This window comes from Sitophilus oryzae, unplaced genomic scaffold (genome assembly GCF_002938485.1).
Source record: "Sitophilus oryzae breed Bouriz unplaced genomic scaffold, Soryzae_2.0 scaffold_227_pilon_pilon, whole genome shotgun sequence".
Lineage (NCBI taxonomy): Eukaryota > Metazoa > Arthropoda > Insecta > Coleoptera > Curculionidae > Sitophilus > Sitophilus oryzae.
The window spans coordinates 663,114-678,492 of record NW_022146782.1 but is presented as its reverse complement, the minus strand read 5'-3'; the positions used below and the strand labels follow the sequence as shown (position 1 = coordinate 678,492).

The 15,379-nt window shown below is 35.5% G+C and overlaps 1 protein-coding gene across 1 annotated transcript in view; it reads left to right on the top strand.

Moving 5' to 3' along the window:
* LOC115884357 (MAP kinase-interacting serine/threonine-protein kinase 1) overlaps nucleotides 1–14,614 on the top strand; it is a 54,290-nt gene extending 39,676 nt beyond the window's left edge. The window contains exons 2-3 of the mRNA XM_030902915.1: nucleotides 7,486–7,704; nucleotides 10,166–14,614. Coding sequence (XP_030758775.1) covers nucleotides 7,486–7,704; nucleotides 10,166–11,328 — 1,382 coding nt within the window. The 3' untranslated portion in view covers nucleotides 11,329–14,614. The remainder of the gene's footprint in view (nucleotides 1–7,485; nucleotides 7,705–10,165) is intronic.
* The last annotated feature ends 765 nt before the right edge of the window (nucleotides 14,615–15,379 follow it).

Sequence of the window (15,379 nt, the reverse complement as noted above, 5' to 3'; positions counted from 1 at the left end):
GATTGACAGACGTATTCAATTGTTTTCGGTCACTTCCGGTTTCACCGGAAATGACTACAACTTTTCATTTTTAAATGGCACCCTCGGTATTTTGTTACTTTATTCTATAGAAAACGACACTCTGAATAGAATGACATATCATATGTCAACTTTTGACATTTTCGCATATTGTTTATTTGAAATTGCAAAACGCGATTCATAACGACAATTTGATTCGAAATACCAAGTGTGTGGTATCAAATTATTCGTAAAAAAAATCTTTTTCCAAATATGATAATGAGCCACTCTCCCTCCATTTGAAAAAATTGAGATATGATTAGAAATACGATTTGAGCATTTTCTAACTGGCCAGGACAAGATACTAAAAACATTAGACGATCAAATCTATTTTTCCAAGGCTCCTTGATTAAGAATTGCGTTTTTAACATACTCACGGCACTCTAGATTGAATTTTAAAATACGATTTTTCGAACCGAGAATGTCAAAAGTTGACATATGATATGTCATTCTATTCAGAAAGTAATTTTCTATCGAATAAAGTAAAAAATACCGCGGGTGCCATTTAAAAATCAAAAGTTGTAATCATTTCCAGTGAAACAGGAAGTGACCAAAAACAATTGCATACGTCAATCAATCCTAATTTATGTCATATACTACTACCAAATCTCGTTTTTTTATCTGAAAAAACAAAAAAGTTATAGGGGTGAGCCACTTTTGAGACGCATCCGGTATATATCGATAGTTATTTTATATCGATATAGTGTCTACATTTTTAAAATATGTCAATATAAGTACCTATTTGTACATTCTAAATATGTAACAGCCCTAAGCAATACGGATTAAGCTAATGTTGCAATTAACTACAAACACCATAGATTTATGAAGTAACCTCTTTCTTACAAACCAATGGATGTTTCCTAATCCTGTGAAGTACCAAAATCTAGTGGGCGTCGAAACAATAGAAAGATGAACATCGTTTGCAAATGTGTTTTTTGTTGCGAAAAAAAATCGAAAATTCTAAACATGTTTTGAAACATTTTTTGGATTTTTTTTAAATTTTTAGTTGAAAAACATATAACCATATATCTTCAAAATATGGCAACATTGATAGTAGATTAAATTTACAAAAAAGAAAACCGAGAAAAGATCTAGTGGTTCTCAAAATTTAAGGGAAACATCGATTTTTTTTTAATTTTTAAAGTCGAACATCTCGGTTATTTTAGACTTATTTGAAAAACAGTAATTTTCTCTTTCTATGTTTCTTTTATCGAGATCTACCAGCCCTGAATATACTGGCACTGATTTGAGACTCGCCCTGTTTCTGTATTTTGGTAACACATCAGATAGTTAGGCATTTCCAATTATCCAATATAATTTTTATTGCTCAGTAATAAACTTTACAGAATTTTAATTTAAAATTTTATTACTTGTACACAGGGTTCGGAAGTAGTTAATTAAGACGTAATTTACCTGATTAACTACGTGTAGTTTTTCTTCAAAAACTACGTCTTTTCCCGTTCATTAACTACATGAAAACTACGTTAATAAACTATGTATTGATATTATGAATAATTTTCCTTTGTATGAGGTGTAATAGAGATAATATGATGTAAATATTATATTTAAAGCCATATTTCTTCTGTTTTCTTAAATACATTATGTGTTTTTAAAGCATCAACTTATTATAACCTCATCTCAAACCTTTGATATTTGAAAGTTACATACATAGGTTACATAAACTACACCCTCTACATAAACTACATTAACTACATGTAATGTAGTTTATGTAGTTTTTAAAAGTAACATGTAGTTTTCCGAACCCTGCTTGTACCTTGTACATGGAGTGTAATTTAACGACTTTTGAATTTAGTACCTATTTTTCAAAAAAAAAAATTCTCGAAAAATATTAAATAGGTATTTGGTTAAATAGGGTGAACCAATATCCACGTTTTTCAAAGACAGTTCACACTAAAATGTTGAGATTAGGGGTTTAATTTTTAAATGTCACTAATCAAATTACGTTTTTAGGTAGGATGGTTGTTTGAGTTCCTATACTATACTGTTGTTTGTGTTTCGTTCCTATACTGTTGTTTGAGTTCCTTGACTTGTATTATTTTACTATATTATACTTATTTCCGTCAATATTTTTGAAATAAAAATATAACATATATAGTGTACCTATTGTAACAATTCATAATTAGAAAATAGTTTGTCTCTATAAGTACTTTTTTTATAAATACATCAGTTAACCAGGAAAAAGTAAAATTCAGTATTAGAAAATACTGAATAAGTAATAGTCTAAGAGCTAGCAACGTTTTCGAGAAAGTATTTTAAGACGTCTGGCTCTTTGATATACCTTTTACTATGCTCTCTGGAACAGCATGCGGCCCGTCTGGCTGCCGATACCCGTTGCGTTCACTACTGCGCATCGGAAGAAGATCTTATATTTTTTATTAATTTAGTCCTATAAATATTAAATTCTAGTATTGAATATAAATCGAACATGTCTCCATAGCTCAGTGCGTAGAGTTCGAATCCGGGCCAGGGCAAAGACTTTTATTTTATTTTCGTTTATATTCTGATAGTAAAGTATTAAACACTTGTTTTTTTTTTAAATTACCAGAATTATTTAATACTATCAGAATATAAACGAAAATAAAATAAAGAAGTCTTTGTCCTGACCCGGATTTGAACTCATTGGTTCGTGGTCGGAAACTCTACGCACTGCGCTTTGGAGACTCGGTCGGTTTATATTCAATACTAGAATTTAAAGAGCTTATAAAAATATAGGATATTCTGTCAATGCACAGTAGGAAACGCAACGTTTACCGGCAGCCAGACGGACCGCATGCTGTTCTAGAGAGCATAGTAAAAGATATATCAAAGAGCCAGACGTCTTAAAATACTTGTTTCTCCGACGTTGCTAGCTCTCGTACTATAAGAAAAGTGTCATTTAGGAGCTTCCATGGTTTGTGCAACTTATAGTTATCAACTTTATCGGTCAATCCATAACCACACTCACTTAATCGTTGCATAAAACAAATCCATTGAGCATATTTTATATCTCTTATCAAATTTATTTGTTGTAAATTGTTTTGCTCTCTTTAATCTCTTATTTATAAAAATATAAACTACGAGAATTGATTATATGGATGTTTGTGTGTTTGAACATTTAGATAATCTTATTATTGAGTGAGAAAAAGGTCTAATTTCATCTTGTTGGGATTAATTCACATATGGGGATAATTACAGTCTGTTTATAAATATTGAGTAACTATAATTGTGATGTTATTGTTCTTCTAATACATTGTTTGAAGGCGTCTATATTATTTACAATTCATGATTTCCTAGATCAATGATGGTATAAACAATGATATAAATAGAAAATAAATTATTTTCTGATATAACTTATATGTAGTACAGTTGTACCTAGCTATAGTTTAAAAATAGATGTGGTTAAAATGTAATTTTCGCTTTTTACACTAAAAGATAAAACAATAATTTTATTATTGTGAGCAGAAAAATGGTGTACATGTAAATAAATACAATTTCTTCAATAATAGGATACGACAAAAATAGGTAGTTTTTATAATTTTTTTTTCTAAATATTCACCTAATTTTTAACATTTTTTTATTAAATTTAAATGCTGCTATATTAATTCTCAGCTACTCTGTAATCTGTAATCATCATCATTTTCAGCTTATTGAAACATTTCCAATTATGGTGTAGCCTCCCTCACATATTTAGGTACTCTCTTGGGAGTTGGGCCCATTGTTGTCTATTGCTGGCTATGTGGGACCAAGTCCTCCACAAAACACATACACAAGATGAAGTGCTAGCGCCTTGCTAAATATTGGATAGTGAAATTGACGTTTAAATTTGACACTGTTGACAAGTATACTGCTACTAGCGCCCCCAATATCGCTTGTAGGAACTACGGACTAGATTGTCACGTATGACGTGAAGCTTAAAAAATAAAAAATTTTAATTCTTTATTTATTTTTAATTATGACATACATAAAAACACAAAAAATACACCATTTTTTAAAAATATGTTTAATATCAATATCAAATATACAACAGAAATTAATTTCACGACAATAAATTAATAAAATTAAAAGAATAATGTTACAAGTACAGATTAAGAGACAAAAATAATTATAACAAAACTGAAAAAAATGGCGTCATAGATGACTTAGAAATGAAGATATATATACATAATTTTGAAAGTAAAATTATATGGGAAATGTCATCGATCATCATTTTTAAGCCAACTGGACGATTATTTCAAACATACAAGCTGAGTTCGTTCATAGTGCTCTGAGAAATCTAGATAAATTAGGTAAAATTAGGAAAAAAAAGGCAGTTGCGCACATGTTGTTTTTTGAAAAATATTCCAGTGATAACCCATATGCACGTCTCTGATGAATTTATCGACACTTTTTTAGCATTAAAATATGTAGCACTTATAGTAACTTTTACCCTCAAAATTTCAAATTGAAAGATTATTAAGACTTTAACACCCTGTAGCTACAAAACAAAGCAGAATCGGACCTATGTTGATATGAAAAATAAATCTTATTTTTAAACGAGGAATCTCCCCACGAGAGATGGCACATGTTTTTTGAAACACCCTGTATAGTAATATGTAGACCACTTTACATTTTTATTAATTACTTAATAGGCGGATGTTTACAGTAACCATGTATGTTATAAAAATTGAAGTGTTGTTTTCTTCATATGACATTTAAGAGCTTGGAAACAAAAAAGAAATTAATGTTCTGGGTTCAACATGGACGACGTATTTTTTTAAAAATTGTTTATGGTTTAATTTGTTTACCCGATTTTTATACAACGCAGTTATCTGTTACAGATTTTTAATACGCACAATTTTACCTTAAAATAAATCTTTCATTTGAGAAAAAAATATGTTTTCTTCATTTATTAGTCCGGCCGAGGTAAAAACCTTAAGTAACATTCCATTCTAAACCGTTTGTTTATAAATTATTGGTATAATTCTCTCTTATTGAGCAAGAAACTTATGTAGTATTTATCTTCAGTCCGATGTAATATATTCAGTAAATAGTTTATTGAATTTCATTAAGAACTCGGTGTGATGCATGCATTATGCATTTACTGCAACTTATTGACCATAAACCTATGGTTAGTATCTACGAGTATGCATCTAAAACAGATCTCTTATTTTATTTCAAACATTTTGAGCAATAATAAAACGTTTAAAAATACACTGTTAATGATATTTTTTGTTTTGATTTTATGTCTTGTGAATTGGTCTTTTGTTGTATTCTAAAATTTCCTGTGACAAAAGTTTTGTCCCAGGAATAAACTACAGAGAAAGCTAGAGAACATGCAAGATGTGAGACGTAATTTTTATCAGCTTTAAGTAACACCAAAGGGTTTAACTCCATTATAAACTGGATTTTTACCAAACGGACTCCATCATGACTACTTTTACTTAACAAATACAAAAAAACATGTTTTCAGCGTTACCAAATAAATATTTTAACTGCTCTTAAGGTGCATTCAGACTACTTGCTCCCATTCTTGCAGTTCTAACAGTAACCTAATAACTTGTTATTCTTATAGTTGTTTTTCTTTTTTTTTAAGTTCTATCCTGTTTGATACTACCCCCAGACGGACTTTAGTTACTCCTTGAATTTTGACATGAGAGAATTCATATAGTCCAGTGGCGTTCTTACATCTCATTACTAGTCAAAGAAATCGGAAATAGATATTTGTAATAAGCATTTTTGATCTTATATTTTTTTCTAGAAATTATATACTAGACATTACATATACAAGATATATTCAAATCATTTTTGACTACTGCGTTATCGCGCAATTCCCATACCGTGCTGGCAACTCTTACTTTTGGGTCGGTATTTACATGTGTGGAAGTAAATCGCTCAGGGATCTGGAAGTCGGAGTGAGAGAAATGAAAAGTAAAGTAAAATCACGATCGCAAACCGCTTATTTTTAAAAGTCTTTTATTTCGAAAAGATAACTAGATAAAATTATTAGATATGTTTCTGAGCATCTGAAATGGAATTATAAGGATATCGATAGGGTATCCATATTTTTTTATAACGAGAAAGCGTTCAAAAATTTTAAAAAAACTCGTCCATTTACTTTTAGTGCATAGAAATGTTCAGCAATCGTGTACCTTTTTTATTTGTAAAGATTTTCACATACTTTCTGCGAAGAAAATATAGCAGAAATATTAAGAAAGTTTCTGAAAAAACTACAATCAGTTATTTCTAATGGATTTCGAGATATCGATTTTTCAATTCAGGGTTCTAATAGCGCCGACCACTGTCGAACACCAACTCAATTCCACTTATTTTTACCAAAAGCGCAAGTGTTTCTAACTCGCAGTTAAAAATTTCAAAGCTATAGGGAAAATTACAACGACTCATTAATAAATAGACAAGTATCACGAGACGTAATTAAATCGTAAAGCTGAACACATAATATATACACCCTTCTAGAATTTTAAGTACTAATTGGGTCGATCGCGACGAATCTGTTGTATCCCCTTCCACGTCTCTTAGCAATGTGCACAGATTCTCTGTTTCTTTCATACCTTTGGCAACGTTTTTACTGTTCTCTCTTTGTTCAGTACATTTTAAATGCATTGTACTCTTTTTACATAGTGAAATCTCGACCCAAAACTAACCTTTGGCAGCCCTTAGTATAATATTTCGTTAAAGGCGCTCCTCCTAAAATTTTTGCGAAGGCAGATTGATTTACTTTATATTGTCTCTTATGGGATATTAAAGGCTGTGCCTTTGCGAATCTTCCTCTTACTCTACCGCAGACCGCAGTGACTGGAAGGCCAATATATAAGAAAGATATAGACTAAGGAAGTAACACGTGATATAAATCCGTTTTCGTCAGTGATGCCAAATCTGAGAATTTTCCCCCAATTATATCATTTTATCAATATTTGCACTGCACGCCACTTATAATAATCCTCCAGTCATATAACTCATATTTATAGCCCTAGTCGCACGAACTATGAACCACTTCTCCATCTATACGAGTTTTGCAACTTGACGAATGTCTTTGTTAAAAAAATTAAACGTCTCATTCTCATTGATTTCTACATTATCATTTTTACTTAAATATTATTTATAATCCTGATTTTCCCCTCCCAATAGTTCTAACCTTAATTTTAACTGAGATGAGATATCAAAACTACAGAGGGTGTATTGATATTCTCAATTTAAGAGTTTATTGTACCCCTATAGTAGTTTTGTACCCGAAATTAAGTAAAATTTATTAAGGTGTCTCACAAAAGTAAAAAAAGTACCTATTAATAGGTACATCCAACCTGTCAGGTGTGAGTGATGTCAGTCGGCTCGCAAACGTCCAACTCTTGTCGCGTCTAACAACGATGAGCTAGATCTTTCCCCGCACCCTCGAAGCCTCGTCTTCTCCTAATTGCGGTTTGTTTTTTGCAGACGCGGGCGGCGCCTCTACCGGCAGCCTCGTCGGTCGCAACGGCGGCGGGGGCAGCAGCGGCGGCAACGGCAGCGCCTCCGACAGCGGCGGCGACGCGGGCGAACAACTGGACCCGTCGACGCGCGCGCGAGAGATCGCCCGCCACAAGGAAGAAGCGAAGAAGAAGCGCAGGAGGAAGAAGAGGACCGGCTCCTCCGTGGTGTCGTCTTGTTTCCAAGGTGAGTAACGACGCTTTTTATCTATGTTCGTTTTCCTACACTAATTTTAAAGTTTTATTCACATAAGGATGCTTAATTTCGTAGTTATATTAGTTAGAGACTTAAAAGTAAGGTCCGACCGAGATCTCGGTTACAGTCATTCTCGGCATAAAAAGGCCGAGATTATCGGCCACGGCCGAGACTGCTCATGGTCGTCAAATTATTAGCTTAGTTTTGAGCGTATCGCTCCACTTATCGATGCGTGGATGAATGAAACACTCGTCCAAAGTCGGAAAAAAAGCGTAGATCATATCTGATCCATATATATGATCTGATCGAATCACGAAGGGTATTTCCCGAACGGCTGAAGAATCGCCTTCGTATTTCTTTGCGTAAACAAGGAACGAAATGTTATATGTTAGTGCCTTATTAATGTTGGTTTTATAAATTTAACAGAATTGTGCTTTTATATGAATTACTCGTATATCCTAGTAATAAGTAAAATTTTTGTGTGTAATTATTCACATCCATACAGAGTTCTGAAACCAGCACCTTATACATTTCTAGACTGCACCTGCATCACCAACTACCAATAATCTAAATGCATAATTTGAAAGGATTCAATGCTGAAAAATTACTTTTTTAGCCTATAACGTAGACTAAAAAAGTAATTTTATTAGTATTAGTAATTTTATAGTATTAAATCCCAATAAAACTGGCTGTACATGAAAATAACGTTTTTATTACATTATTATCATATATTTTTTTCATATAATAAGCTATTGAATAAATATTTCATCGTGTCTTGGTCACGTTCTCGGCCGAGAATTTCTTTTTCTCTCGGTTACGGTCTCAGCCGAGACTAAAAACCCAGGTTCGGTCGGACCTTACTTAAAAGCTATCTCGCCAGCAATCAGTTGATATCATACAATCAGTCAACCAACCATATACACAACCAAACTTATATAGAATCACTCTTTATTTCTGACTAAATTTCTTGCAAGGAAAATTGGTATACAACTTTAAGATAAGGCTTTTTGTTGTAAATAAACATGATAATAAAGAATAAACGACTGCTACGATTTATTTTCTTTTAAATTTTGTGTTCAGTAGTATAATCACGATTGTCCGGTAATGTTCATTCGATCCATAAAATGAAAAAAATGCCTTTTGCTGGATTAACATATGTACAGAGGTGAAGAATTATTGCTCTCATTGAAGAAAGAATGTCCCAAGAGACGTAACAGAGATAGTAGGCGTTACCCAGGGTGTTGTATCGAAAACATATTCAAGGTACTTGGAATCAGGAACACACAAGGACAGGCCCAGACAAAGTCGTCAAAGAGTCACAACTGAACAAGACCGCCTTGCGTGCACAAATTGCTAGAAGAAATCCCAATGTTTCTCATCCGGAGCTACAAACACAGCTTCTTGCAGCTACAGGTGTGACCGTTTCAGTTGAAACCATAAGAAAAAGGCTTCGTGCTCGAGGGTTTTACAGCAGGAGAGAGTTACGGATTCCACAGTTATCCCGGCAAAATAAAATTGACCGGCTAAATTGATACCTTTAACATCAAAACTGCACAACTGAGAATGGGCAAAATGCTCTATTTTCGGATGAGACCAGAATTGGCCTAAGATCAGATGACCATCGAATTCGGGTTCTCAGAGCTCCAGGAAGACGAGCGAGACTCCAGGCTGCCAAATCTGTACCAAGATATAAAGGAGGAACTGTAATGTTCTGGTATTATGCTGGAAACAAAAACACGATTGTTACCACTTCAACAAACTTTAACGGGTCGGAGGTATGTTGATTTAGTGCTAGAACCAATAGTTAGTCTTTGGAGATCTGCAATTGGTTATAATTTAGTTGGACACTCCTTGCAATTGGGGATAATTTTAGCAGAGTGACTAGAGAAATGTCTTGAAACGGAAGGTGTTATAGTTTTGGACTGGCCTGCATGTTCTCCAGATCTAAACCCTATCGAACACTTATGGGATCAGCTCTAAAGAAGGGTTAGAGCTCGTCGAAACAATCCAGGAAATCTCGCACAGCTTATTGATGCACCATTAGCAGAATGGGAAAACATACCCCAAGGCAACGTTGATAATTTAATAAAAAGAAGGCCAGCGCGGATAGAAGCTTGCATAAGGGCTAGAGGTGACAACAAGGATTATTAAAGATCAATTTTCTTTTTGTTTTTGCTTTTTGGCCATTAGAAATATACTTCATACGTCTCAAAAATTATGAAAAATAATAGATGATTCCATATAAGTTTGGTTGTGTGTATGTTAAATAACAGCTACTTTCCAATTAACATTATTTAAAAGTAACCTAAAAAACCCTTCAGATTTAATCACCAAAATAAATCCTTCCCGTTTGCGTTATCAATCTGATGTAAAAATTAGTTAGTTAATGTTTTTACTTTAGTAACAAAAATAGTTTACTGCCTATAAATGTAATTGATTTTGTTTGTTATAGATTTATACAAGATGACTGGCGAGGTATTAGGCGAAGGTGCGTATGCAAGCGTGCAGACGTGTGCTAATCTATATACCGAGCAGGAGTTTGCAGTGAAGATCATCGAGAAGGTACCGGGACACGCACGTGCGCGTGTCTTCCGCGAGGTGGAAACCTTTTATCACTGTCAGGGCCACCCGCACATCATCCAATTAACCGAATTCTTCGAGGACGAGGAAAGATTCTACTTGGTTTTTGAGAAAGTGAACGGCGGACCGTTGCTGCGCCGCCTCCAGCAGCATCGGTACTTCAGCGAGGCGGCGGCGGCGGAAGTGATACGGGAAGTGGCATCCGCGCTTGCGTTTATGCACGCCAAGGGGATCGCGCATCGCGATCTCAAGCCTGACAACATCCTCTGCGTGCGACCGGACAGCCTCTGTCCCGTCAAGATCTGCGACCTGGACCTCGGATCGGGCATCAGGCTTCAAGCGGGCGCCGCCAGTCCGCTAGTCACGCCACAGCTGCTAACGCCGGTCGGCAGCGCCGAGTTCATGGCCCCCGAAGTGGTGGACGCTTTCGTCGGAGACGCTGACACCCAAGCCTACGACAAGCGTTGCGATCTGTGGTCGCTGGGCGTACTCGCCTACATCCTACTGTGCGGCTATCCGCCGTTCTACGGCCAGTGCGGCGAAGACTGCGGTTGGGAGAGAGGAGAAAGCTGTTCCGCTTGTCAGGAGCTACTGTTCCACAGCATTCAGGAAGGGCGCTACGACTTTCCGGAGGTGGAATGGAATTCGATTTCGCTCGAGGCTAAAGATCTGATCGCGCAGCTGTTGGTAAAGGACGCGCACCGACGTCTGAGCGCCGAGCAAGTATTACAGCACCCGTGGCTGCGCTGCGCCAGCACGGCCGCCACTCTAGCCACTCCGGCCGTGCTGCGCAGACACGACTCCGCGCGGGACCTGTCCCATTTCGCGGAGTCGGCGGCCGCGGTGCATCGGGTCGTGCAGCAGCACTTCAGCATGAACCTGGACTACGTGAAGGCGAACGGAGGAGGGTGCCATTCGGCCGCCCTGTTCGGTCTGAGTCCGCCCAGCGAGAGCCAAATGATGCAGCGTCGCATTAAGGGACGCTCGCTGTATCTGCAGCCGCACCCGGCCACCACGGCCAGTCCCAGTTGCTGAAGGGAAGGGCTAACCAACCTTTTAACTCGCCGGGGTGCGTTTGTGGGCGTCTCCGTCGACCGAGTGCAATTCGCGTACCTTACACCCCGTTCACTTTTATACTTTTGTTACCTGTTTTGTAATATAGTTCTATCAAGAAAAAAAATGCCGAATTTCAACATTTGAATAAAACATATCAGTTATGTGTGTGGCAATAAAAAAATATATTTTGTCATTATTACCAAAAAAAAACATAAAACGAATGATATAAATTCTATTCACCTCTTCGAATTTGGCATTTTATTTTCTCAATAGACCTTTGTAAAAACCTGAAGCAAAATTAAGAGAAAAAAAGATATATTATATATTTTATTAGGGAAAAGAATAAAACCTCTATAAATTGTTGATTATTTGATAATGTAATGTCCGCCACAAAGTTGATGCATAAGTTTGGAGAAACTCGTATTCCTGCTGAAAATCTAACCAATAAGAAAATGTAATATGCATTTTAAAAAGTATTGTTTTTTCTGACGTAGCAGAGTGGTATGTAATACCTTAGTATTAAGTAATGTTGAACTCCTTTCATACAGTACTCATGAATTATTGTTTTCAAATAGCCAAAAAAAGATATATAATTCTTTTAATATACTAATTTTCGATTTTTTCCAATATATGCAAAATTTTACAGAGAAACAAAAAAAGTTTGTTCTCGAAATGCTTATTTTATTGTCGATATTGTTTATTTCCTAAGAACTAACTTAGAATAGTTTGGCAAAATGCCGTTCATATTTCAAATTTTGACGCGAAGTAATATTAACTGTTAAACAGTAGCATTTTTTCCTTATTATTTGGCATAAAAGAGTATCTATATTTATATCAGCAAATAGATTATTTATATAGAAATATCCGAATGTATGGGGTGTAAACGCCAGTTAATATTTTTTGGCGTCAAAAAAAAAATAATTGCACACTTATGTAAAAAAATCGCAACTTTCTGGAGAGGACACTATATTTGAATATTTTTGTAATAACCTTTTTTGTGTTTTTTTTTTGTTCGATTGTCAAACAATCTGTATATCTTGACCGGTTTTGAAGACGGGCGAGTCAGTGACGCGCCGCTGCGAGCTATTTGTTTCCTCTTTAGGTTTTTTTTCACGTTGTACTATTGTTCCAAAGGGGTCGTAGGGGGAAAAACCACCCCCTCGACCCTGGGCCTAGATTAGATACGCAGCGCTTGATTTTTTGATACTTTTGTATGTTTGAGGCGGACGAGGCGCGCAACCTGTCCGCATTTTGTGATATTTGTACGCATCTGACCGTACCTGCTACAGAGATCGGTGAGAAATGAGGGGGGGCTGTCCCCCTTTAAGGGGTCTGAGGTGGCGAGGGAAATTAGAGCAGATTAAATTTAGCCAAAATCAAGAATAATTGTATTTTTAAAAAATATATCTGTGGTATTTTATGTTTATTTATTTTAATTTTTTTTGTCACATTTACAATATTGTAATTTTTTTATTAAATTTATAATTTTTAGTACAGAAAATTTCCTTTATAAGATCTCTACGTTTTTTAAGATTTTATTTAATCACGCTCGGCTAGATTCTAAAAACGAATCCTGTTGACTCTTTCAAGAAACTTCTACGTCCCACTAGTCAACTCCCAAACCCAACAATGTTGCCGTTTGCTGTCGCCTTATTTTATGAACGGTTTTAAGAACGGCGGAAAGTAACGCCTAGCTATAGTCAATTTTGCAAGAGCAGCTGTGACTCCAACGAGAGGTCCCAGGATCGTATCCCAACCCAAACCAAAACTTTTTTTACAGCTGTTTTTTTTAATAGCTGTAAGTTAATAGCAATCAAAATACAGTTAGTCTCTGGGATAAGTTTTTTTTGTTTAGATTGTACGCGACACAGCCGACCGATTATCGTGTATGCGCGTACACAACTGCGATATTAAGGGACAATAAACGGCAACGTTGGGTATTGGGTTGACTAGTGGGACGTAGAAGCTAGTACTCTTTCATGGCACTATACTATCATTATTTAACTAGCTAGAAAACCATACTAGCTGTGAAGTTAAGCCGTACTAATACCGATAGTGAATATCCCAGTGATTTTTTTAGGTTAGAGCATATTTGAGTATGTTTTATAAATGCTAATTGTAATTTTTAATTTAAAAGAAATGATTCAGTTGCATGGAAATTTTAAAACTGTTAAGTTTAACATCGTCTATTGCTTGTTAACCACATTGGATAACACCTTAACAGACTATACAAATCTCAAGCAGGCAACTCACTAGGGAACATGTTGGGGAATGGAGTTGTCTTCAATAATTTTCCTAGTGTGTGTTTTGGTTGGTCAACATTTTGACAAGCATGTAATTGAACGTGCTCCCTAGTGAGTGGCTTGAGAAACTTGATACTTGTCAGTCAAGTTTCATTGAAAGGCTTGTATATAAATAGAATTGAGAATATCTATATAATTGAATCCACTATCTAAAAAAACAAATTATATATAGCAGAATTCATTTAGCTGTATATTATTGAAAATCTGTACATATCATAAATAAGTATGGCATTCCACAGATATGGTTTATATACGTTTTTATTAAAGGGGCTGCTCTGATTTCTGATAGCTCGTTACCGTATGGGATATATATATTTTTAATGCGTTCCGTAATGCTCAACGTAGACCATCTGGTCGGGAGGATATATTATACACACGTCCACATTGGGACTCTATGCGACGCCAAACGGTCCCTTCGTGGTGCGCCCCGAAGGGCTCTTTTGACGTCGGCCACTTCCAACACTCAGGGTTGTATCGATTGAGTGGGCGAGACCCGGTCCCGCCTATAATAGGCGGGGCCTCGTTCGCGCTGTGCGCATGTTCATCGAGAGAGTGTGATCGAGCGATTGCGAGGCGTATGTCCCTCAAGTCCGTGGATCCTTACAAAAATCGAGAGTATTTTTTTTAAGTCGAGTGTAGGTGCATTTAATATACATACCGTCGCCCTAAGGACGGCGGTGATACATCAACCAACCGTTTTATACCAAAACATATTTTTTACGTTCACGGGTCAGTTCCCGTGAGTGCCATTGTTTTCTACTTATTTTTTTTCTTTACGATTGCGTCTTTATCGTTTTTGGTCGCCACATCACTTTTCGTAATTGTTTTCTGTTAATTATTGTTAAATTTTCATTGTCATCCACCTTAAAAAAAGAACAGTGTAAACTTGGGAGAAAATAGTGATGGAAATTTCTGTACCAAGTGTGCTTTAATTTCTTATAATAAAGACGGAATTTTTCTAACTGTGTGTTTTATTTAATTATCCCTTATCCCCAAAATCCATTTGAACTCTGAAAAGCAATAAGTTATCTAAAACTGAAGTATAAGTTTACTGAATTCTTTAAATAGATCAATATTAATTTAAAAAAAAAATCCGAATTCACAGTCTAAATTCCCGCAAAGAAAATGCAAATTCAACTATTCACTATGTCGCCAATAATACCGTATGATCGAAAAAAAACCGCGTCCAGTTGGTTGGGAAATGACGATCGATGACCATTTGCCATATAAATTTATATATAAAATGACAGCGATCTTCATTTCATAGCCATCGCCGACGCCGTTTTTTTTCGATCATACGGTAGTTTTACCTATATTAGTTATACGAGAAATATTGGCTATAAATATAGCGTACTAAAACTCATTAGTTTTTAGTGTCACACTGGTGTAAATCTATAAGGCAAAGGGCATCATCAAAAGTTTTATAATGGATATGGATACAAATATCCACGCAAAATATGGAAAATATTACAGTATCCTAAATAATAGACCAATGTATAGAACCTTTTAGCACTTACTAATGAATATGTGCGATAAAATTTTGGAGGTGATGCCTTTTGTAAAATAAAGACCGTTTTAGGTTTTACCTATAAAATTTTGCAGCGTGGAGACTCAATACAAAGTTATTTTCGTATACAGGGTGTACTAAAATCACTATCCATTGCAATTACAATTTACACAAACACATCCATCCAAGGCAAAAAGTGTAATGTCTATGTTATAATAAT